The sequence below is a fragment of the Physella acuta genome, unplaced genomic scaffold, assembly GCF_028476545.2.
Source record: "Physella acuta isolate Inbredline_101_S28 unplaced genomic scaffold, ASM2847654v3 ptg001570l, whole genome shotgun sequence".
Classification (NCBI taxonomy): Eukaryota; Metazoa; Mollusca; class Gastropoda; family Physidae; genus Physella; species Physella acuta.
In genome coordinates, this window is record NW_026733084.1 from 55,784 (window position 1) to 80,170 (window position 24,387).

Sequence of the window (24,387 nt, forward strand, 5' to 3'; positions counted from 1 at the left end):
TTTTAAAAAGGAACGAAACACCTCTAACCCAGTCAGCACACATATATTGGCCCAATATTGGCTAAACATTGGCTACCAATATTGGCTACATCTTGGTGCAACATTGGCTTAACCTTGGCCAAACATTGGTAGTGAAACTCGGCATGATGTTGGCGCAATGTTGGCACAATATTGGCTATATCCCGGCTACATATTGGCCCAACATTGGCTATATCATGGTTACATCCAGGGGCGTAGCGAGGTCGGGTGTCACCCGTTGCGGCACTTAATGGTGTCACCCCCCCCCCAGAGGCATAGAGACCCTTCCCAGGGACAAACTTTCAAATTTTCGATTTGCACCCCCCCCTTCAAACTTTCGATTTGCACCCCCCCCTCAAACTTTCGATTTGCACCCCCCCCCCTCAAACTTTCGATTTGCACCCCCCCTCAAGTTTTCGATTTGCACCCCCCCCCCCCTCAAACTTTCGATTTGCACACCCCCCTCGAGTTTTTCTCTATATATTTTGCTATTTTTTGCCTTGGTGTCACCCCCCTAAATGGTGTCACCCGGTGCGGTCTGCACCCCCCTCGCTACGCCCCTGGTTACATCTTGGCCCAATATTGGCTACATCTTGGCACAATAATGGCTATATCTTGGCTATACCTTGGCTCATCATGTATTATATCCTGGCTGCATCTTGGCCCAATTAATTAAATTAATTAAATGTCAAAGTTCGTGGCACATTGCATTATCAGATCTTAACCGAAGTGACATTCAAGTTTAAAACACATCGGTTCGGTTATAATTTTGTTTTTTGTTAGCAGTTTCCACCCAGACCAGTGTTTCTTCCAGACTTTTTTTTACCTGGGGGGGGGGGGGGAGCGGACACTGGTAAAAAAGTATGTTTTTTAATATAAAATCCATTAAATCCCCCCCCCCCCCCACCCCAGAAGAGATGCCTGAAAGAAACTCTGACTCAGACATGAGAGAAATAGCACGAGGAATCAAGTTAAATAAAAGCTTGTAAAAATGCCCTTAACTGAGTTTTTAAATGATGATTTCAGTTTTGGTAAATTCAAAAACGAAAAAATATAATATTTAATTTATTTCAGTATTTTTTATTTTGATTCTTATTTTAGACATTTTTTTCCCTTATAATAATCGAGTATTAACACGTACGATTATTTTGTAACACCGATTTACGCTGCGATTATTTTTTTTTTAATACACAAAATTACATATTGTATTTGTGATATATTTTGAGGAAATCAAAAGCATTTATAACTATAATCAATATCTAATATTTTAAATCGCAAAAAATAATTTCGCCAGTACGGACAATACTAAAATTTTTCTACTTTCGTTTCGCCACTACGGGCTAGACCCAAAAACTCGACTTTACCTGGTCTTCTTAGATAGGTTGAGTAAACTACGGACAGTATAAAAAAATATAGATTTCTAGATTTAGAACCCTAGATCTAGTGGAGGGAAAACATTAACAAAGTTATACATTTGAAAATATCGTAGAGTCTAGAGTAGAAGAGTCTAGTCTAGTTCATTTTTAATAATTTTTATTTTTTGTGGTCCGTTGTTTTCCTTCACTAAGTCTTGTAACTCGTCTTCAGTGTCACTGGCACTGTGTCACTGGTAGTGTCAGTGTGTGTAGTAGATTCTACCAGTTGGCAGCTAAGACTTAGTACTTAGTACTAGATCTAGACTACCTACTACCTTGGCTAAGTCCTAGATGATCTAGATCTAGTAGTAGTTAATGTTATGTTATGTGTAAGTAACTAGATCTCTAGATGACAAGATGAGATGTTGACAGCACTACCTACAGACAGACTAATAAGAAAGATCTTATATCTAGTCTAGCTAGATTTTATCTACTCTTTTATCTAGATCAGTGGTTCTTAACCTTTTTGTATGAATGTATGTAAGACAATGAATGTAGGTACCAAACCCCATCACTCAGCCTCATGTGAATTCATCAAACTGGTGCATCAACAGCACCACATTGAACAAAACTTAAAATATGACTTCACACAAAAGTAAAAATATAAGAAATATTTATTGCAAATCAGTATGACTTCTATGGTGCCTTCATTCAGACACCAGTTCAGAAATGTGTAGTTTCACCTGTTCATCTCGGCAGGCCTGTATTGGTTGTGTTGACGAACAAGATTCATGGCTTATGTGTGTTGCGATGTCAAGGGTTCCACGATATAGAAATATCCTGATACTTCTATCATCTGACAAAATCCGATCACAAATGTTATGAGTGTGGTGTATGTTTTGACCTCTACTGTACACCTGGGGTTCAATTTAACCCAGGCTAGGAACCACTGATCTAGATCTACCAAAACCTACTGTATAGTTTCCTGTCATCTTTTAAATATCTTTTTATTTTTTTAATGCTTGGACACACACAAAACCAATTCAAAATCGATCTAGATCTAGCTTCTTCTAGGTAGTTGTTTAGTCTAAGGCTAGGCCTATATACTATATAATAGGCTAGGTGATATAGTTATTGTTATAAAGCCTGTATTTTAATATAAATTATGATTTAAATTATTAGGCCTAGGCCTAAATAAAAATAAATAATGAATAGGCCTGTTTTTATTAGCTGTGCTGCTATAGCCTAGGCCTAAAAATTAGACAACATTTTAAATTATTATTATAGGGCATAGGGGCCTAGTAAAATTATATAGGCCTATATCCTAATAAATAGACCTACAAGCCTAAACTTTTAATTAAACCATAACATTTTTTAATTTACAGGATCAGCATGAAGATCCAGTTGGAACAGATATGAATTCTTAACATCACCATGAAAAACAAGTCCAATGTTTGTTATATGCTAATTATTTTAAATGTTTATATATCTGTATGTTGCGGCAATATTGGAATACCATCTTTAAATGACATTAGATTAACGTTTTTTAAAAATTTTGACAAAGTATATTGCACATTTTCTGCCTGCTGTAATGACAGGTGGATATCTAAAAATATTTCAGGTAAGTTGAAAAGCGTATTCATATTTTTAAAAAAAAAGGTAGGCATACAGAAATAACATATTTGATGCGTTCTTTAAATTGGCTCCAGCTACAGGCATTTCTGATATTCTTTCAGGTCGCCATTTCTTATAATCCTTAAGATTGCCCTTTCAAAATACATGTTTGCGTCAGTGATGTCTCATAACAGTTTAGTAGGCACTTCCCACACAATTTAATAATGGTGCTAAACTGTTCAACAGGGATTTCAATTAACTTAAACATGTATTTACATCTTTAAAATATTTCACTCATATACTTTCAAGCATAGATACCTAGAATTTATGCTAGGCTGCACATCATTTTATATACCATAAAAAGTAAATAAAGAATTCTCTTTAGACCTAGCGATCCATTGGGCAGATGAAGTAAGGTTCATATGTTTCCTGACCTCTGTATTTGAAGGGAAGGTGTGATCAGCACTTTGCCCAGCTGTATTTACTTACATGAGTTAGGTACCCATTAGAGCTGGGTGATCTCAGGTACATTCTACTGACTAGAACCCGGATTTGAACTTGAGACTTTCAGCTTAACAGCGTAGGCCATACCATCTCATATGTTATAAATTATGCATGTTATAAAAAAAACCTTTGCTCAAACATAAAATGATGTAAATTTTGTCCATTTGAAGGACTCCAGTATGATTTGTCAACCAGGCTACATGGCCAACATCTGGTTCAGAACACAGTCCTAGCACACATCAAAGGTCACGCTTGGCACAGCAATCCAACCAAGGCGTTAGTACTCTCCTTCCACGGGCTGACTGGAGTTGGAAAAAATTTTGTCAGTCGAATCATCGCAGAAAATCTCTATCGTGATGGACTCAACAGTAGATTTGTTCACCTTATCTCTGCGACCAAGGAATTTCCTCATCATGACAAGGACATGCTTGTCAAGTATAAGGTTGGTAAACTATTTCATCCAACCTGGGATGGTGTGGTTGTGAAGTAGAGCTTACAGCTGCTAAACCCAAAGTCTTGAGTTTGGATCCAGCGGTTGAGTCTGTAAGACATCCCCGAGTCCACCCAGCTCTTATGGGTACCTGATTCACGCTGGGGAAACAAAGGTAGCTGGGCATAGTGCTAACCAATGTCTCCCCATATGCCAAGGTAATTGAAACAGATGAATTCTACCTGCTCCGTCTGTCTTGGACACAAACTAAAATAGATGATGATATTGAATCAGTTATTTTTAGTTAAAGTAGAATATTTCAATCAACTACATGATAAAAATTATTCCAGGATACGTTGAAGTCATGGATTGAAGGTAATATAACTTACTGTGAGCGTTCAATGTTTATATTTGATGAAGTAGACAAGCTTCCAGCTCTTTTATTAGATGTGGTCAAGCCATATGTTGATTATCATGAACATCTTGGGAGAGTGAATTACCGTAAAGCAATTTTTCTATTTTTAAGGTATGTTTTAAGATCTATCAGTTATTTAATTATAATCAGAATTAAATTGCGCAGGAAAAAATATTTAAAAAATGGGAGTACATCCATAACATTTTATTGCAGTAACGAAGGTGGAACAGAGATAGGAAGACTAATATATGAACACTGGATGTCTGGTAAGCCAAGGGATTCTTTTACTCTTAAAGATGTGGAAAACACCATCTTGAAAGCTTCACTAAATTCCAAGAGTGAAAGTAAGTTAGCCTAAAAATATTTTATTATAGATTTTATCCTTTACATTACAAGAAATATATTTCTGATGTTTACTGTTGTAAAATTAAAAGAGAATAAGTAGAAGTAGGGACGGCATGGTTGAATGGCAGAGGATATGACTGCTATCCTGAAAGTCATGAGTTCAAATCTGGGATCAAGTTCGTAGAAGGACTTGAATCCAACCGGCTTTATGTGTACCTCACTCATGTTTGGGAAAGTGCTGACCACACTATCCCTTCCTATGCTAAGGTTACAGAAACAGGTGAAGCCTACTTCACTTGCCCCATGGACAGTCAGATTCGAAAAGGAAGTAGAAAAAATATCAGATACAATTTTTAGTATACATATACAGTAGTATTGGGGCAGTGTGGTCAGCTGGAAGAGTGTACAACTGCTAACCTGGAATTCTCAAGTTCAGATCCTGAGTCCATAGAATTTCCCAGAGTCCACTCAGCTCTAATGGGTACCCATGTGACTTTGTGCATTATGGAAACACTAGTAGCTGGGCATAGTACTAACAACACTATCCCTTCACCTGCCCCAGAGACCATCAGGTTCAGGGTACTTTATTTTTTTACCACTCTGCTGTGTAGACCATATAGACCACATCACTGAGTTTGTACATCCATTGATTTTGTTTCCCGCATAATGTAGGTGGCTTCTGGCACAGTCAGCTGATCTCCCAACACCTCGTCACAGCGTTTATACCATTCTTACCTCTAGAGAAGGGCCATGTGAAAAAGTGCATACGAGATGCACTGATTGCTAAAAAATATTACTCAAATGTGAGGGATATTCCAGATGAGACAGTGGACCTTGTGTTGAAGGAGTTGACATTTTACCCCAAAGAGCAGGTGTATTCTAGCACAGGTTGTAAGAGGGTCTCTGAGAAAGTTGATCTGGTGATGATGGATGCTTCAAAGTATGATGAGTCACACCAGCATACAGAGTTTGATGATTCAGATAAGCATACAGGAGAGTTGTAGGTTACAGCTGTGTGAATGATATGTCATGTATTGTGTATTTTGAGTGATAGCTATGTGAATATGTCATGTATTGTGTATTTTGAGTGATAGCTATGTGAGTGATTTGATAATATTTATGTCAGTGTTAAACCTATGCATCTGCTGGTGGATGATAGAAATAGGAGACCAATCAACACCAATCAAACTTCAATGTCTGTTCATATTTTTTGCCAAAAAGGGTATGAATTTTTTTTACTTCTTTACCTTATCACTTTGTGTAATCTCAGTTTATTTTTCTGCCATATTAAATAGAACTTGTTCAGATAAAACACTGCCAGTGCCATAAGAAGTGATATAATTTACAATTAGAAAATTTACAACACTACCAACATTGCTGACATCACTGCAGTTTGACTTGTGTCCACTAATGCGTGCTGGTGCTATGATAATACATGGACATTTCAGAGTTTTAAAACTACAGACTTAACATAAATTTTGATATGTAAGTAACTATTGCTGCTGATGATTATTATGGTGCAGCAAATTGTCAACATATTATTTGCACTTTTAGAAGGCAGCTAGATGTATCAATATTAATACCATGATTATGAATAAAATGTATAATTTATAATTCATCTACCTATACATTTTTATGTTGGCAGTTTATTTTAGCAAAGTATTAATGGGACAGAGTACCACAGCCGTAAACATTTATTTAACCCATGTGAGTTTAATTAGTTGGCATAGTTTGACCTGTGGTCAAGAAAATTGAGCCATAGAACTAATTGTTTAGCAGAGTTAGCAGTCAGATGGACCACACTGCCAGGAGCTTCCACAACTTTGTGAAGTGATAAAAAGCACTTAAATATCTCCAGTTGAAATTCTTTAAACTTTTTGCCACCTTTTAGCAGTGGATGTCAGCATATATTCCCTCACATGCTGTAAAATACTGGTGTTTCATTGCATGTTTTAGAAATGACAGAATGTAAAAATGATGAAATGTATTTTTCTGACTGGCTTTTGTTACCTGGTGAAGGCTCATCCATGTATGACATCCACATAGAGAGGGGTTCTTTAAAACTAAAAAGCTGATTTTTATGGGTGGGGTACATATGAAAATCTAATTACATGTAACATCTGTATACTTGTCTGCTAACAACAACAACTCAGCAGGGGACATTACAATATGTGTGTTAATTAAATTACAAGTGAGCAATAAAGGGAACAGACACAGGGGTCATGAACCCCAGGTGGACATTCAACTTGTGCCACATGTGACTACAGAAAAAAACTTCCATACAAACACATTTTGTCAGGGTTTGGTTGACGTGTAAAAATAACCAATCTAAATCACTCATTTTATATTGGTATTTTAAAAGTGAAGTTTTTCAACCCATAGCCGATATTTAAATACATTAGTATTACGTAATTAGTTTTAAATTCTACTTAACGTTTCTGATTAAAAAATGTTTGGGTATCATAAATGGATGACCACTTGATTTTGTCAACGTTTGTAATTTTTTAAAATAAATTATTTTGTGATTTAAGACCCTCATTTGACATGCTAAATTTCTTAGCCTTATTTTGACTATGAAACCAATAAGTATACCATCTTTCCCTTAAATCATCAATCCATTATAAAATTAAAACAAAGTGAATACAATAAAATGTGTTAGTGAATGTATAATAAAAATACAAGTAGTTGTCAAAGTTTGATGAAAACGAGTATGAAACAATTTTTAGTGGTGGGATGGCATGGTAGTAACAACTCAACAAAGGTGTAGAAAAAATTTCTTTATAAAACAATTGACATTTAGACATAACATAAATCAATGGTAGACCTCAAGAGTCCGACGCTTTCTGTCTCAATTCCTCTTCAGTGAATCCAAGTTTATTCCAGTCCTCTTTCAACATCAGATTTTTATCCATTCTGCATCGCAGGTAATCTTTGGATTCCTGCCGACACAGGGTAGCCTCTTTCTGATTTTTACGCAAGCACTGCATGTACTTGATCATGAAACCCTTGCACTCCCCATCATGGTCCAAGGGAAAACTCCCCTTGAGAGGAGGCTTTGCATTAGGCTTGGAGGAGAATGTTGATAAACTAGACATGTTAGCACTAAATTCAACACAACTTAAGTCTTGATTTTTTAAACTATTTTATCACCACTAGTTTTGTCTTAAGATTATTAAATGTTACTCTTAGGTATGCTGTAAAACAATAGTTTTTTGTGTGTACTAAAACACTGAGTTCTAATTGAATAAGAATCCTGAAGACTTTTTGGGCTCCGGTTCAGGAATGGGTGTAGATTCCAAGCGATTAACTACGAAGTTCGAGGTGTCCAAAAATCGATCTACACAGTTGCGGATACAGCTTTCAGTCTTAGAGTCAATTTTGTTGCTGGGGTATCCCATACAATTGTCCCAACATCTACCTGTCATCTCATGGATCAGACCCTGGAAACGTTGCTTCTGTGTCTCCTGCTCAACAAATCTCTGCATGTAAGGGTCTTGTAATGCCATAATCTTTAGTCAACACAGCTGGGGAAAGAATTCAAAGGATTCAACATTAACTTTTCTATGATAGTATATTTAATTAATTATATTTTACCTACTACTACTACATCATAACTGAGTTTGTGGATCTGTGATAAAGTGTAAACAAATGCAAACAGTCAAATAAAAAATCTGCAGTGCGCTAATATTTTTAACTTCAGTTCAGCGCCATCTAAAAATAACTATTAGAATAAAGGGGAATGCTATTCAATACTCCACAACTTAACTAATAAAGACTGATAAAAATAACATTAGATATTAAATTTTCACTTTTGCAAAACAGTTAACAATTAGATACAAGGCCTAATTTTTTAAAATGGCATAATAAATGAAGAATTTTATGTCCCACAACGGAATCCTCCGGTCAGTGGTCGGCATTATGTAATCAAGGCTGGTAGTGTCTAAAAATAAAACGTTAATATAAACACATTTCACGCTAGGCACCATGACAACTGATATGTGTAGTTTTTTAAGATATAATTAATTGATTATCTAAGTCCCACAATATTAATGAGAGGCCCATTAAATTTTTTTTAAAATCATGCATGGCGTAGTTTATTAAATTAATATGATTATAGAATCCTGTCTGGTTTTTTTGGACTATACTAAAGATTGGATGTATTGGATGTTTTTAATATTTTTGGTAACTCAATAAAAAAAAGCAAAAACAATTTGGTTTTCACATGCAATGGTGACATAAACAATGGCATCCTGCTATTCGATAGGCTAGTATAAATTTTATTGTACAAATTGTAAGCAAAAAATGGCAGAACTAGGTCATGTGGTTTGTATTTGCATTGTTATTTAAAAACTTGATCTGCAAAGTTGTGTAAACAAATAACTATGACGTGTGGCTGCCAGAAATCGATTACTGAGTTTCTCTACAGCCAATCAATGTTTATCTTACAAAAGTGAAACTTCAGCTTATAACTTAGGCTTGATGAAAATAAATACAAATTTAATGTAGCCATAAAATTCAAAAACTTATTTTCAAGTTCTCTGGATTTTAAACTATTATAACATTGATTCTAAAAATATTATATTTCTGAATAATTTTTAGGCTTAAGTCTTTATTTGGTAACATATCATTTTAGGTACTAGTAATGTGATAAAGGTGACTCATTAAATTTTAGTGATTATTTCAACTTTTAGGAGGAAAGTTTTTGAAGAAAGTATTAATAGTAGTAGGGTGTTGCCTAAGATTTTATACTTCATTATTGTTCAAGATGACATTAACAATTAAAAACTACATTTATTTAGCTTTAATTTGATTCCAATTTTATTTAGCAGATTTAATCAGTAGCCTAGAAAATGATTTGTGAAAAAATGCATTTGTTTTTAAATGGCTACGATGATAGGACTGACTTTCAGTGATGCGGTGGGTTAGTTTTTTAAAGAGTGTTGTTGTGACGCAATTGACCATTCAATGCCGTTGAGCAGAAATGTGTCTTCTGCTAGATTCCTCCCCATTCAAATACACGGCGGGCAAAATAGCTGTTGTCTTGATAAAGTTATTTTTTACAGGTTTTGTTTTTACCCTGAATGATTTTTAAAACATTAATGACAGTTTAGTAGAAAGCAAGTTATAATTTTCTATAGTTTAGAATATATTTTCAGTATGTTTAGAACAATATTAAATAAAGTAATTCACGTTTTGCTTACTTTTATTATGTCCTGCTCGATATTTTCAGCGATGAGACAAAAAAAAATGTACAAATGGCAAGTTTGCATCAAACACTAATAGTCCATTGTTAAAAATAGACCAGTATCGTTGAATAATACGCAAAATTAATGATTTTAAGTATATATTTCTGAAATGACCATGAAAGATTGTTAAAAAACAGAATCACAGTATTGTCGTTTTTGGCAGCGAGCATTACCATGATGACAGTAAAAAAAAGTAGGTCAAATTTCTGGGATAGTGACCACACGTATAAACCTGAGAATTATTCCCAGACGTTGCCATGTATATAAAGCTAAGACTCTGAACTGTTGCTTAATCACACGCTGGTTAACATTCGACGCTTAGTTTTGAAGTTATTTGATTATAAGTTCACGTTAACACAAGAATAAAAAGAGTGTCTTTCCCTTAAGTGCCACTAGTGAGATAAATAAAGAAATTAGCTCTAAAGTACACCTTACTAATTACTATTCTTGATTAACAGACTTAATTAGAAACGGGTAATTCCGATAACTAAAATTGACGATGGCTTCAAAATCATTGTTTTTATCCCTCTACCCCTTAATGAAAATGAAACCGCGCCACCATCTTAGTAAATTACTTCAATAGCTTGCGCCGTGAGATAATATAAACTAGTATTACTCACTGACCCAGAATCGTGGTCGGTTGCTGACAACAATATGCATACAGACCGGATGCATGACTTCCGATGATATTTCATCTTATTCTTAGTTCCAGTGACCTTCTTAGAATTACTGTTTAAAATGTTTACCACAAGCAAAATGGCAGGAGCTGTGAACCGAATGGCCTACTAAAAGGAAAGATTACCATTTATTTTTATTATTTTTTTACGGTCGCTTTGATTTTAAATCTAAAAAAAAAAAAACACATTTTTAATCCATGTCAACAATAAGGAAGGATTCTCATCAACTCGGACTCCATTTAATACGCAGCGATGAGATTTTGATTCTAAATCTAGATACTAGAAAGATCTAAATGATAATCTAGACGTCTAGACTCTAGAACACGGGTTCCCAACCTGGGGGTCGCGAAGGTCTTTCTGGGGGGGTCGCCAACTGGTATACTAAACCTTAGTAATTTGAAACAAAACATAAATATTTAGAAGAATTTTAAAAATTCGGCTTCATTAACATCACTGGAAATGTAATAGAGAAAAAACAAAGTGCACTGTACAAAGTTGTTCTCAGTCACGAATCTATGAAATCTTCAAAACTAAAACGTCATTTGAGACGAGTCATTCCGAACACACCAAAAAATATATGGAGTTCTTTCGTCGGTAAGAAGCTAGTTGCAAACGCCAGAGACTAGATCGAACAGGAAGTTTTCACCAGCATTAGTGCAAGCAACAAATGAAGTCGCAATAGAAAATACCAAGCAAAAAAAAAAAAAAAGGAGAAAATCTCATCAAACGCTGCATGTACGTAAATGTTAAATAACACATTTTTATTGAAATTAAGCTTTCACCATTGTTTGCTTTTCAAGTTGATAAATCAACAGACGTGAGTTCGTGTTCGCAGTTGCTGGTCTGTGTCTATATTCATGCGGATGATAGCAAAGAAGAGTTGCTCTTTTGTGAAGATAGCATGGAGAAAATAACTACCTTTTTTTAAACTGGATGATTAAAATGGGTTAGAATGGCTGTGGGGGTTTGTATGGATGGTGCGCCATCTATGTTTAGCTCAAAATCGGGCTTTCAGAAAACAGAAAAGAGTTGGGAACCACTGTTCTAGAATAATCTAGACCTCTAGATTAATTTAATGGAGACGAGCGAGTTGACGAGAATCCTTCCTTCATGTTGTTGACATGGAATAAAAACGTGCTTTTTTAGATTTAGCAAACAAAGCGACCGTAAAAATAATAAAAAAAAAAAAAACTTCAGCCAAAAATTAATTCAGAAATTTTATAGGCCTATTTTTAGAATCGATGCTATAAAAGTTGCAGATCCAGAGAACCTGAAAATAATTTGTTGAGTTAAAGGCTACATTTCTATTTATTTCCATCCAGCATAAGTTATAACCTGATGTTTCATAAGACAAATATTGATTGGCTGTGCAGGAACTCCGTGATCGATAACTAATAGTTTACAAAACCTTGCAGACAAAGTTTTTAAATAACAATGCAAACTAAAACCCCATGACATAGTTTTCCTTTTTTTTCGCTTACAATGTGTACAATAAAATTTATGGCAGCTTATTGAATAGCAGGATGCCATTGTTTATGTCGCCATTACATGTGAAAACCAAATTGTTTTTGCTTTAAATTTTTATTTAGTTAGGGCCTTCCGAAAATAAAAAAAACGGTAATCTATCGTTTTTGGTACGTAAAATCGCCCGCGACTTGTAATATGAAAAACAGGTGACTCCTTAAATTTTAATAATTATTTCACATGTTGATGAGGATTTATGTTTTAAAAAATTCAAAAATGTTTCCTTGTTTCATTTATGTACCTGTTTTTAAACAATTGAATTAAAACTTTTCAGTAATAAATGAAGACGCGTTTTCAGTAATAAATGAAGATGCGATGTTTCCAACAGATGCAACCATGCTCATTTACTATAGCAGCCATCTTGTTTAAGTTTTATTTTTATAAACTTATAGCGCGAGATTCAGGGGGAAGTCACTCTATTTTACAAATGGCTGCTATTTATATAAATCTTGCTCGCAGACACTGCTGTTTAAAGTTAATTTCTGGCCTATAGGCCTATATATTGATATATTTATTTAGCGATTGATTTAGGTTTATTAATCATTTATCTATAATATTTGACACAAACATATCACAATATACTTCTATTAAAGCCTTGACAATGAGGTAATGTTTTCGTACATTAATAGCCGCGGGCGATTTTACGTCGTTATGCCTACCAAAAACGATAGATTACCAAAAAAACATCAAATACATCCAATCTAAATCTTTAGTTAAGTCCGAAAAAAAACAGACAGTATTTTATAACCATATTAATTCATTTAATTGTAACTAGAATCTACGCCGTGCATGATATTTAAATTAATTAATGCCTGTAATGATGTAATCATTGTTGAATGTAATGGCCCAGTTAATGGGCCTCTCGAATATGAATAGTCGAATCATCTTCTCTCGCTCGCGCCCATTTCATTAGGCCTAAGTTTTAATTAGGGCCCCGAGCGGTAACAATGTACTGTACTACTTACAACTTAACAATCTGTTTAAAAACAGTGCACTTTCAGACCATTTAGAATCAAGCTTCTTCTAATCTAGATCTAGAAGTCTAGAAATTATTGTGAAAACAGTGATTACCACACGGACACAATCTCGTCAAAGTCAACAAGGGAGGCTATTCTAACGGTATATCGACTAATTATTGTACTGGTTTCCCTTTATATGTAGAATCTAGGCCTATCTATTATTTTATACTTCATTACAGAGTTTAGAGAAAGCACTGTAATCAGTCAGAAAAATTAAATGAAACTTAACATCCCAGAGGCGTAGCGAGGGGGGGCATATGTCTCCTTTCTTAAGGGGCGCCAAAATGGGTTGGAAAAACAAATTGAAAGTTTGAAGGGGGGTGCAAATCGAAAGTTTGAGGGGGGGGGGGGGGTTGCAAATCGAAAGTCTGAGGGGGGGGGGGGTGCAAATCGAAAGTTTGTCCCCGGGCGCCGGGAAGGGTCACTACGCCTCTGTTACAACCCCCCCCCCCCAAATGCATCGTATACGGAATATAAAGGATACATTTGTTCGTGAAAAAAATCTAAATAAAGATTTTGAGAAAGTTTGATAATCTATAAATTCGGGAGCTGGAAAAACTTCGTTTATCATTTTGTTTTTTTCTTTAATAATATAGCAGACAAAAATCTTTTGAAACACCTCACCTACCCCAAAGTACCTTGCCAGGCGCTAGATGCCTTATGGCCACAAACCACACATAGGCTTGTACAGAGTTTTAAAATAAACTCAAATCATTTTTAAAGAAAATAGAAATGCACATGGAATTTTCTTTAAAATAAATGTAAGCATTCATATTGTCTTTAAACTCAAGCTGTGATTGTAAACATGCGTGTTGTCTATAAAGCAAGCTGTGACTTTAAATCAGTTGCTCTCACATACTTTCATTATGTAATTCAAGGGCAGTATAAATTCTAACATTTAGTAATATAACATTGCCATCTATCACCACACTACTCCTAATATCTCTGGCTAGATCCCTTTGGAGTTTTAGCTTTGTATTATGTCCTAAACGGCAATTCAAAAACCTCTCTAACAAATTCGAGAATATTAAAAAAAAAAAACAACATCATTTACAGTGGTTTTATTTTAAAAGCTACTTATCTACATCCACACAGGCCTATTATAAATAAACGGAGCAGATAATTTGGTGCGTGAACCGTTAAGTGGCCAGGTAATGGACTCCTCTCTTGAGCGAAAAATTGAAATGTACTTTTAGGCCATTACAGTAGTAGGCTAACACAAGTGTATAAACACGAGTGGATGGGGGGGGGGGGGGGGGGGGGGAAGAAGGGACGGGGGGGGGGGGGGAGACGGACCGCGGCCATGTCTGGTTTGAGTTCTCTAATACGACCTCATTAGTCCAGACGGCCAAAGGGATTGTTACTGATCTCTCAGACAACAGTGGTCAGATCCATAGTCTGGAGTTGTCCACTGGTGGTCCACTGATGGTCTACTGGTGGTCTATAGATGGTCTACTGGTGGTCTACTGGTGGTCTATTGGTGGTCTACTGGTGGTCTACTGGTGGTCCATAGATGGTCTACTGGTGGTCTACTGGTGGTCCATAGATGGTCTACTGGTGGTCTAGTGGTGGTCTACTGGTGGTCTATTGGTGGTCTATTGGTGGTCTACTGGTGGTCTACTGGTGGTCTAGTGGTGGTCTACTGGTGGTCTACTGGTGGTCCATAGATGGTCCACTGGTGGTCTACTGATGGTCCACTGGTGGTCTACTGATGGTCCACTGGTGGTCCACTGGTGGTCTATTGGTGGTCTACTGGTGGTCTATTGGTGGTCTACTGGTGGTCTACTGGTGGTCCACTGGTGGTCTACTGATGGTCCACTGGTGGTCCACTGATGGTCCACTGGTGGTCCACTGGTGGTCTACTGGTGGTCCATAGATGGTCCACTGGTGGTCCACTGGTGGTCTACTGGTGGTCCATAGATGGTCCACTGGTGGTCTTGTGGTGGTCTACTGATGGTCCACTGGTGGTCTACTGATGGTCTACTGATGGTCCACTGGTGGTCCATAGATGGTCCACTGGTGGTCCACTGGTGGTCTACTGGTGGTCCATAGATGGTCCACTGGTGGTCTAGTGGTGGTCTACTGATGGTCCATAGATGGTCCACTGGTGGTCTACTAGTAGGTGGTCTATAGATGGTCCACTGGTGGTCTACTGGTGGTCCATAGATGGTCCACTGGTGGTCTACTAGTAGGTGGTCTATAGATGGTCCAATGGTGGTCCACTGGTGGTCTACTGGTGGTCCATAGATGGTCCACTGGTGGTCTAGTGGTGGTCTACTGATGGTCCATAGATGGTCCACTGGTGGTCTACTAGTAGGTGGTCTATAGATGGTCCACTGGTGGTCTACTGGTGGTCCATAGATGGTCCACTGGTGGTCTACTGGTGGTCTACTGATGGTCTACTGATGGACCACTGATGGTCCACTGATGGTCTAATTAACAAAACACATTCAATAGAGATAAGGGCAAACCTTTCACTAGGGTGCCTTTTGGTTTGGAATAATTATTTAAAATAATTTTAAAATACGAATATTATCAAGAATTTTTATTATTATTTTACAATTGATTCATTATTTGTGAGAATAAAACCAGAACATACAAAAAGAAAAAAAAAAAAAAACTCATCCAAACAACAAGTTAATATGGCCGACTTTTCCAACAGCACGTGACAATAAGTTTCCACTTCCGGTGGAAACGTGAGAACCAATCAATGAATGAATTCCCTCCAGGGGCCGAACATAGCTTTTGATTTTTTGTTCCTAAGCTCGGGATATTTTAATGAATATAAATAATCTCCCTCCCCTTAAACCCCCTTTACGTAATGCTACATTTGGGTACATACAATGGCGCCTGCTTTTAACGAATTCGGTCCTCAAAACATTCAACCAAACAGTTTTACAAAGTGAAAAAATGACAAAAATTCCAGCCATTTAAATACGTTTGTTTATTCAGATGACAGTTGACAATGAACATCAGAAGAAACAATTTCTGCGAAAATAAACAATTTTAAAACATGAAATAATCATTTAATAATATCATATTGAACAGAACAAATAATCAGTAAAGTAGTTCTCTTTTTACAAGACCATAAGTATACTATTTACATGCATGTTTAGTTTATAGGCGATATATATATATATATATATATATATATATATATATATATATATATATATATATATATATATATATATATATATATATATATATATATATACAAAGTAGTTGTTTAAGTGTTTCTAATATCTGAAGTATTTTAAGATGCTATAGTACAAATGCCATAATATTTAATCACTTAAAAAATGAAATTAAAAAAAAAAACAACAAACAACGCCCACTTTTAAAAGTGCCAACTTGTAAGTTATCTCCCTTGAACACACCCTGCCACTGAGGCTGGTTTGTTTGTCCCCCCCCCCCCCCCCCCCCCCCCCCCCCCACCTTACCCTAAAGTACATCTGATTTAGAACCTTTGCCGCCAACATAGTTAAGATGGCGGTCAGGCTATTCACTATCGAATTTAAAACAACAACTTAATTAATGGAATGTTAATTAAGGCCGGTGTCGTCACAGCAAATGCCTTATCGGAAAACTCAGCTGAATTACGCAACACTTATTTACAATCACCATTAATTAAAAATGCACAGCTAAAATGGAGACAATGAGCGAAATGAAAAGAAAGACTTTATGACGTGATCAGTCTGTCTCTACACGAAACAAACAAAACGATGAAAAACTTGAACCAGAAGGCAACGAGCCAAAACATAAAGCGGCTGCTAATGATCAGGCAACTCAATGTTTGGGACTAGCTGGAGGTTGGTGGTGCTGTCACCAAACTGTAACCACATCTCACCTCAATGTCCTCTCCCCACCAGCACTCTCCCCCATCCTCACATCCCTACATAAAGCCAGATGGAGCTTAAAAAATAGATGGAATAAAACTAGTATGAAGTGAAGCAAATACAATCTCATGTGCGAACCAAACATGTGCAGCGACAATGTGACGCAGCAATGTGACGCAGCAATGTGACGTAGCAATGTGTATAAATGAACACACCAAATGTAAATCAACATCAATCCAATTGACAACAATGAACATAATCAAAATAATAGTACAATTTTGTCCATAATCATCACAATCCGATCACAGTGAATGAAAAAGTTTAAAATACCAGAAATATAAAAATAGAGTAGAATTTTTCTCTTTGATAAGGGGCGGTAAATGAAAGTTTGGAAACAGTTCATGAGATGCACCAGTTTTTTTGGTTCACAACAAGTCAACAAAAGCCTCGGGCAGGGGCGGGCTGGGGGCTCGCCTGGAAGTCTGGAGTCTGCTGCTGTCTGCCAGGAGAAGGGTCGTCTGCGGCAGACACGAGATGCTCCACCTCACGTCTGTGAAGCGTGGACAAGCTGACGTCATCGACGTTCTGGAGGAAACTACGTCACCAGCCGCAGGGTCAGTCCTCCTCGTCTGTTTCCGCCAGGGTGGGGAGCGCCGGACTCCGGGGGATGGACGGGCTGCTGTTGCCCCCCGTCACCCCGGGGTTGCCGCCCCCCGCGACACGGTTGGGCGAGGCCGGGGGCGTCAGGGTCTGGAAGGCGTCCAGCCACTGCTCCAGGGACGAGAGGTCAAGGGTCTCGAACTCGATGACGTTTCCTGAGTCACATTTGCCGGCAACGATGAACCGGCCCAGGCAGTCGCCCGGCAGGACCCGGCAGTGTCGCATGTTGACGTAGACAGGCTTGCTGGTGTAGAGACAGTCACGTGATATGACGGCGAAGTGGTCCATGTTGCAGCGGTACACACGCACAAAGACGGACATCTTTCTGCTGGGGGAGGAGGTGGGGGAGCTCGACAGGGGGGAGGTGGAGAGCTTGAAGGGGGAGGCCTTGGAGGGGGACCGTGTGGGGGAGGCACACGGCGAGGACGAGGCCGCCCCTCCCGTGTGTCTGATGAGGTACAGCCTCCCAGAATGCACCTCGTGTTTCTCGTCAGAGTACGACGAGGAGGGGTGGGAGGATGAGTTGGACGGCTGGAAGGCGTCGTTGTCCAGTTCATCGTCCGGCATGTAGTTGATGAAATCGTGGCCGTCCACTGAGTCGGGTGGGCAGATGGTGATGTGGGGCGGGACTTTGGACTTGAGGGAGGGGCGGGGGGAGTAGCACTTTGTGGAGTTGGCCATCAGTTGGCCCGTGAGCTGGCAGGCCAGGTTGTCGGCCATGTGGCCACGATGCTGGGGGCTCTGGTTGTTGTTGTTGATGTTGTAGTAGTCTTCTTGTCTGGGAGTAAGGAGCATGGTCGAGGACAGGGAACGAATCCAGGCAGCACCACGCACGTTTCACCTGATTAAATATCACAGCCGTAGGTTTGATCTCACATCAGCAAACAACTGCTAGAGATCACGTGATTCCCGTTAAACTTAGGGCGCTTGATCAACTTAAATGTGTGTTGTTCTAGAAGAGTCGATCAGCTTAGAACAGGCTGACACGGGGTTGATTTGGTCAAGGGTCAAGGCAATCAGAATGACCTGTTGATAAAAGATGAAATGATTAGAAACATGATCGTTAAACGAAACAAACATTTTGTATTTTGTCCAAACAAACCAAGAGACGCTGGATTACAGCATCACACACTCAGACTATATTTTTACTGGACTACTGTGTAGGCTATACAGTGAACTATACTGTGTGCTAGACATACATAAGTATAGAGCAATTATGACAGATACAGCAACCCAAAGACTACACGAGAATCCTAGATTTACCAACACATCACGTAGTCAAGCGTTGACAGTTAGGATTAAATATCGATACTAGCGATTCCATCAATTCAAATATGTAGGTAAACTGTACCTACATATTCGAATCCATACGAAATAATCACATACGACTCTGCACCCCCCCCCCCCCCCCCACACACACACACCACCTACCCACACAGATACCACCACAACCCCTGCCGGCAACCCTCCATTGATTTACTTGCCTACACAATGTTATTATCTGCCGGTGGAAAATTATGTTTTCGCGTTATTTCCCCTGACAGCGGTTACTCCCCTTACCATAATGGCAGCGCGGAGAAGACATTAACATATTGATTACGTTCTCTTGTTGCCCGAGAAATTAAGGCCCACTCGTTCATTAATAACTATGTAATGAGTGCTCATTTGCATAAAATGTCAGAGGTAACCCACATACACTCAACTTTATTTGTATAAAAAAACTTATGCTCGGTTACTTTGTGCTTATTATTTATAAAAAAAAATATTCTCAACTACATCGAGATTGTTTTTTCCAGCTGAGAAAGATTGAAAGAGTTTGGTCGAGATTTGGCTTTGTTAGGATAACCTTTAACCTTTTTATCATCTGGCAGAGTTATGTCAGTTTAGCGGCGCGATACAGAGAAGCAAACAACGAGAGTCTGGCTTGCGGTAATCAGATTTTTAACTGCTGGTTTTCGTTAGGTAAACAAACAGTTGAGTGGATAACGGGAAGGGTTTGATTGTCGCTTGGTGGAGCAGCTATGTTGTTCGTTAGGTGAAGTAGCTATGTTGTTCGTTAGGTGAAGTAGCTATGTTGTTCGTTAGGTGAAGTAGCTGTATTGTTCGTTAGATAGAGCATGTGTATTGTTCGTTAGATGGAGCACACAATGTTGTTCGTTAACTGGAGAAGTTCGCTCAGGACAGTTAAGGAAATGGGGTCAAAGGTTGAAAACACCCCCAAGCTCTCCCTGTCAACATGAGCTACATCATACAGAGCCGTGATCTACAATTTTGACGTGATCTACAAAGGTGATGTGATCTACAAACGTGACTAACAACAAATGAAACAATCAACAATCCAAAACCAACATTCAAACGTAAAAGTGCTAGAATTGATCCCACATCCTTCCTACAGCACCGCTCTCCACCCCCAGCCCTCCACTCAAGTCCTCCACACCACCCCTCAGTCCCCGCCCCCACCCGTATCAACTGTGAGCAGCCCCCACTTACCTTGATGCTCACCCACAGCCCGAGGGGGAGGCAGCTGTAATCGATAAACAACTTTAATCGGCGCAAGCCTACACCAGCAGCCTACACCAACTGCGGCCTACACCACCAACAGCCTACACCAACAGCCTACACCAACAGCAGCCTACACCAACAGCGGCCTACACCACCAACAACAGCAACACCATCGGTGGTTGTTTCCATGTCAAATAACAAAAACAATAACAACTGCAACAACAACAGCAACAACACAAATAACAATAGTAAAAACAACCGCAACAACGCAAACAGCACCAACAGTGATAAAAACAACAACAACACCACATCAACAACAAAAACAAGACGAAATTTAGGTGAACACAACGAAGAGTTGTGACCTTGACACGAAAATGTGCTAAGATAAGACCGATTGTCTGAGAGGAACCAGGTCCTGGAGTTTCCTGACTGGGCCTCACCTCACCTCGCCTCGCCTCACCCACAGATAACGTGGCCTCCCTACACACCCCTCCCCTGACTGGACGCGTTCACCTCGCCTCGCCCACCGATAATATACACATACCTTCCCTGAATATAAGACTCCCCCCCCCCCTTCAAATCTATAGCAGTTGAGAGAAAGTTCGATGTACATGTTCACAAAAATGCTGTCAGTGTGCACGTGGGGATACGGAATATAGGCAAGATAGAACAGGCATGTATTCACGGGCACAAGTTGCAGTGTTTATGGGCACAAGTTGCAGTGTTTATGGGCACAAGTTGCAGTGTTTATGGGCACAAGTTGCAGTGTTTATGGGCACAAGTTGCAGTGTTTATGGGCACAAGTTGCAGTGTTTATGGGCACAAGTTGCGGTGTTTATGGGCACAAATTGCGGTGTTTATGGGCACAAGTTGCGGTGTTTATGGGCACATGTTTTTGGGTGAACAAGTAGCCACATTAACGGATACAAGTTTCAATGTTGCCATAACGGGAATGGTAACCGTGTTCATGGTTACAAGCTTACACAAGGTTTCAGACAGCCGGCCTTAGGTCTTGGACACACGAACCAGTGGATGACCTTCTCACCTCCACCCTGACAGCTCCATGACATTTATGTCAGTTGTCATGACTGGTTTTCTACTGACACTCAGTTCACACGCTGAGTCACGTGACGCCCGTCTTGCTCCTCGGTTCACCCTACGGGACATTATTGCCAGCAAGTTCTGTAACCTCTGACCTCGGGGACGGGATTCGAACCTCTTCCCCACACCAACTTTATGCTGCATGTTATCTCGCGTGCTGCTCTAATATACGCTGACTCATGTCATATGACGCTGACTATGTCATATCATACCGACTGCAGTCATGTGACGCTGACTCCAGACATGTGACGCTGATTCCAGTCATGTGACACTGACTCCAGTTATGTGACGCTGACTCCAGTCATGTGACACTGACTCATGTGACGCTGACTACGGTCCTGTGACGCTGACTCCAGTTATGTGACACTGACTCCAGTCATGTGGCACTGACTCATGTGACGCTGACTCCAGTCATGTGACGCTGACTCCATTCATGTGACGCTGACTCCATTCATGTGACGCTGACTCCAGTCATGTGACGCTGACTCCAGTCATGTGACACTGACTCCAGTCATGTGACGCTGACTCCAGTCATGTGACGCTGACTCCAGTCATGTGACGCTGACTCCAGTCATGTGACACTGACTCCAGTCATGTGACGCTGACTCCAGTCATGTGACACTGACTCCAGTCATGTGACGCTGACTCCAGTCATGTGACACTGACTCCAGTCATGTGACGCTGACTCCAGTCATGTGACACTGACTCCAGTCATGTGACACTGACTCCAGTCATGTGACGCTGACTCCAGTCATGTGACACTGACTCCAGTCATGTGACGCTGACTCCAGTCATGTGACACTGACTCCAGTCATGTGACGCTGACTCCAGTCATGTGACACTGACTCCAGTCATGTGACGCTGACTCCAGCTTGCCTTAAAGTACCCACGCCTGACATCACCAAACCGTCCTTCTGATTGATTGCTTTAATTACTTGAGCATGTTGATTTAATTAGATCTTTCCTAACTACGAGAGTCCTTCAATGTCAATACACCTGTGGGTTGGGAGGGGGGGGGGGGTCGGAGTTTTTGACAGTGTGTTGTATGTGTTGTGTGTGTTGTGTGTGTTGTGTGTGTTGTGTGTGTTGTATGTGTTGTGTGTGTTGTGTGTGTTGTATGTGTTGTGTGTGTTGTGTGTGTTGTATGTGTTGTGTGTGTTATATGTGTGTTATATGAGGGTCAAACAATCGAACTGTAGATTTTTTAATGTAAAAAAAGTGAAAATGATTAAAAACAATGGGTGGGGGGGGGGTGTAATTAGTGACACCATTTTAAGGAGGTCTAGGTGTTTTGTGGTGGGGGAGGGCTGGGGCTGGTCAGACTAAATTGAATTTCATGACATCATTGATGACCCCCCCCCCCTCACTGATCACGTCATTAAATATTCTCTATGACCACGTCAAGGTACCACTCAGATCACGTCAAGGTACCACTCAGATCACGTCAAGGTACCACTCAGATCACGTCACACAGAAACACCACAAGGATCACGTCAAAAATCACCAGAATGATCACGACAGATTACCACGACGGTTAAATAAAATCTTTCCCCGAGATTTAATTACAATTACCGATTTTGTCATTTCGACACCAAATGTATTTAAGACACAAAGCCGCCAGATATTTTAGTCTCGCACGTCAGCAAGTGTGCGGTTGACAAGAAAGACTCTTTGAGTGGGGTTTATTTATTGTTTCCCAAAGCGGCTTCAATAATCGAACTATCTATTTGCCGTTACTGTGACGTAAGTCGTCTGCTCATCTGTTGCACGTGTGACGTACTCCCGTCGTATGCCCCTTTATTCGCTGCTCTATTTTTAGCACTTCAAAGCTTCGATCAAATCGAATAAAGATTTGAAATGCTTGCAGCAGATTGCAAGTATTTAAAAATATTTGTTTACTTAAATAAAATTAAGGTACATATAAACTAGAAACGGCACCAATGAATTAAGTAAACAAGTAAACATGTCAATAAATATTGATAAAAGTAGTTATGAATTTAAAAACATTGATTTAAATTAAAGAACATTTATTTACTCACAGTTAGGTTCAAATAAAAGACCAAGAATCAGAAATTTTTCAAAGAACGGAGGCACCAAATGAAATTAAAGGAGCGCTGTTATGTGCGCGGCACAAAGAACGGTTGACGTCTGCTGTGTTGTTTGGTTGCTAGCCAGGATAAAGACTTGTGCTCACGAGCGCGAGACGCTGATGTAGCAGACGTGGCTCACGTCAGACGCCAGTCGTATGGCGGGGTCAGGCTCGCGCTGTCGCTAACTTCTGACCAATCGCCGGGCAGGGATACAAGCAACTCATTAAGATTAATTGCAACCCTTCCCTCTATTAAAGTGATTTAAAAACAACGAAATTGCGTGTTTTATTTGAAAAAAACTGACATAACAATAAGATATTTACGAGTTGAGAGTGTTTAGTTAGAGGATAGCTGGTTTAAATTGGTATCATCTGCTTTTGTTACCACTCTTATCCTGTAGTGTCGGCCGATAAAACAATAGAAAATATTTTTTTTAATTTGATGAATTTGAGCGTGGATGTAGAATGGGACATCACAGTGTGTACAAGCTGATTAGTGTGTACACGCTGATTAGTGTGTACACGACGATTAGTGTGTATAGGGGATGTGTACACGCTAATTAGTGTGTACAGGGGATGTGTACACACAGGTACACACGCCGGCTGGCTAATTTATCGATCGCCGTTACGTAAGGGAAGAAACGATTGGTTCTGGCAGGGGCGTCTGACGTCACACGGCGCTGGACGCCAGTTGATGAAGGTCAAGGTTGACGGACGACTGCCCGGGCGGTGAACTCTTTATTTTGCTAAAAAAAAAATATTTTTAAACTGCCGTTAACTTTTTACCCACGAATGTTAGAAAGTTGACAATTGTTCTGTTGTTCAAATTTTCGTATTTAACTAGTCGCTAACTGTCGTTATGAAAAAGAAGGTATGGACTAGATAAGTTTATAGTGAAATCTTATTCTAACCAAACTAAAATCTTAACGACAATAATCACCCCAGCTATGTCTGACCAATGAAAATGCCGAAAAAAACCAACTTATCTCCTGGTATCCCACCTTTTTCCCATGGTACCCCCTCCCCCCCCCCAAGGAATCCCACCTTTC

General features: G+C 39.3%; 3 protein-coding genes across 4 annotated transcripts; 1 reads left to right on the plus strand and 2 right to left on the minus strand.

Annotated features, from left to right (window-relative positions):
- The first annotated feature begins 1,366 nt into the window (after window positions 1-1,366).
- Window positions 1,367-6,969, plus strand: LOC131928924 (torsin-1A). 2 transcript variants are annotated; one of them, XM_059285098.1, is made up of 6 exons: window positions 1,367-1,399; window positions 2,759-2,994; window positions 3,662-3,933; window positions 4,272-4,447; window positions 4,550-4,680; window positions 5,354-6,969. In XM_059285098.1, the coding sequence occupies exons 2-6, from the start codon at window positions 2,808-2,810 to the stop codon at window positions 5,683-5,685; spliced, it is 1,098 nt and encodes a 365-aa protein (XP_059141081.1). In that variant the 5' UTR covers window positions 1,367-1,399; window positions 2,759-2,807; the 3' UTR covers window positions 5,686-6,969. The 2 variants fall into 2 exon arrangements, with proteins under 2 accessions (XP_059141081.1, XP_059141080.1); XM_059285097.1 differs by lacking the exon at window positions 1,367-1,399 and adding an exon at window positions 1,485-1,563.
- A 476-nt stretch (window positions 6,970-7,445) lies between these two features.
- Window positions 7,446-7,921, minus strand: LOC131928925 (cytochrome c oxidase assembly protein COX19). The gene has a single exon (XM_059285099.1). The coding sequence runs from the start codon at window positions 7,774-7,776 to the stop codon at window positions 7,507-7,509; it is 270 nt and encodes an 89-aa protein (XP_059141082.1). The 5' UTR covers window positions 7,777-7,921; the 3' UTR covers window positions 7,446-7,506.
- An 8,658-nt stretch (window positions 7,922-16,579) lies between these two features.
- Window positions 16,580-23,509, minus strand: LOC131928930 (uncharacterized). Its single transcript, XM_059285104.1, has 2 exons — window positions 23,289-23,509; window positions 16,580-18,672 (listed from the first exon to the last, which is right to left on the minus strand). The coding sequence occupies exon 2, from the start codon at window positions 18,439-18,441 to the stop codon at window positions 17,602-17,604; it is 840 nt and encodes a 279-aa protein (XP_059141087.1). The 5' UTR covers window positions 18,442-18,672; window positions 23,289-23,509; the 3' UTR covers window positions 16,580-17,601.
- Window positions 23,510-24,387: the final 878 nt, after the last annotated feature.

What these genes read in the sequence shown, in the direction of transcription:
- LOC131928930 (XM_059285104.1), bottom strand. Translation starts at nt 18,441, where the DNA reads ATGCTCCTTACTCCCAGACAAGAAGACTACTACAACATCAACAACAAC.
- LOC131928925 (XM_059285099.1), bottom strand. Translation starts at nt 7,776, where the DNA reads ATGTCTAGTTTATCAACATTCTCCTCCAAGCCTAATGCAAAGCCTCCT.
- LOC131928924 (XM_059285098.1), top strand. Translation starts at nt 2,808, where the DNA reads ATGAAAAACAAGTCCAATGTTTGTTATATGCTAATTATTTTAAATGTT. An exon ending in GATATCTAAAAATATTTCAG is followed by an intron (nt 2,995 to 3,661) that starts GTAAGTTGAAAA and finishes GTCCATTTGAAG; the next exon opens with GACTCCAGTATGATTTGTCA. An exon ending in ACATGCTTGTCAAGTATAAG is followed by an intron (nt 3,934 to 4,271) that starts GTTGGTAAACTA and finishes AAATTATTCCAG; the next exon opens with GATACGTTGAAGTCATGGAT.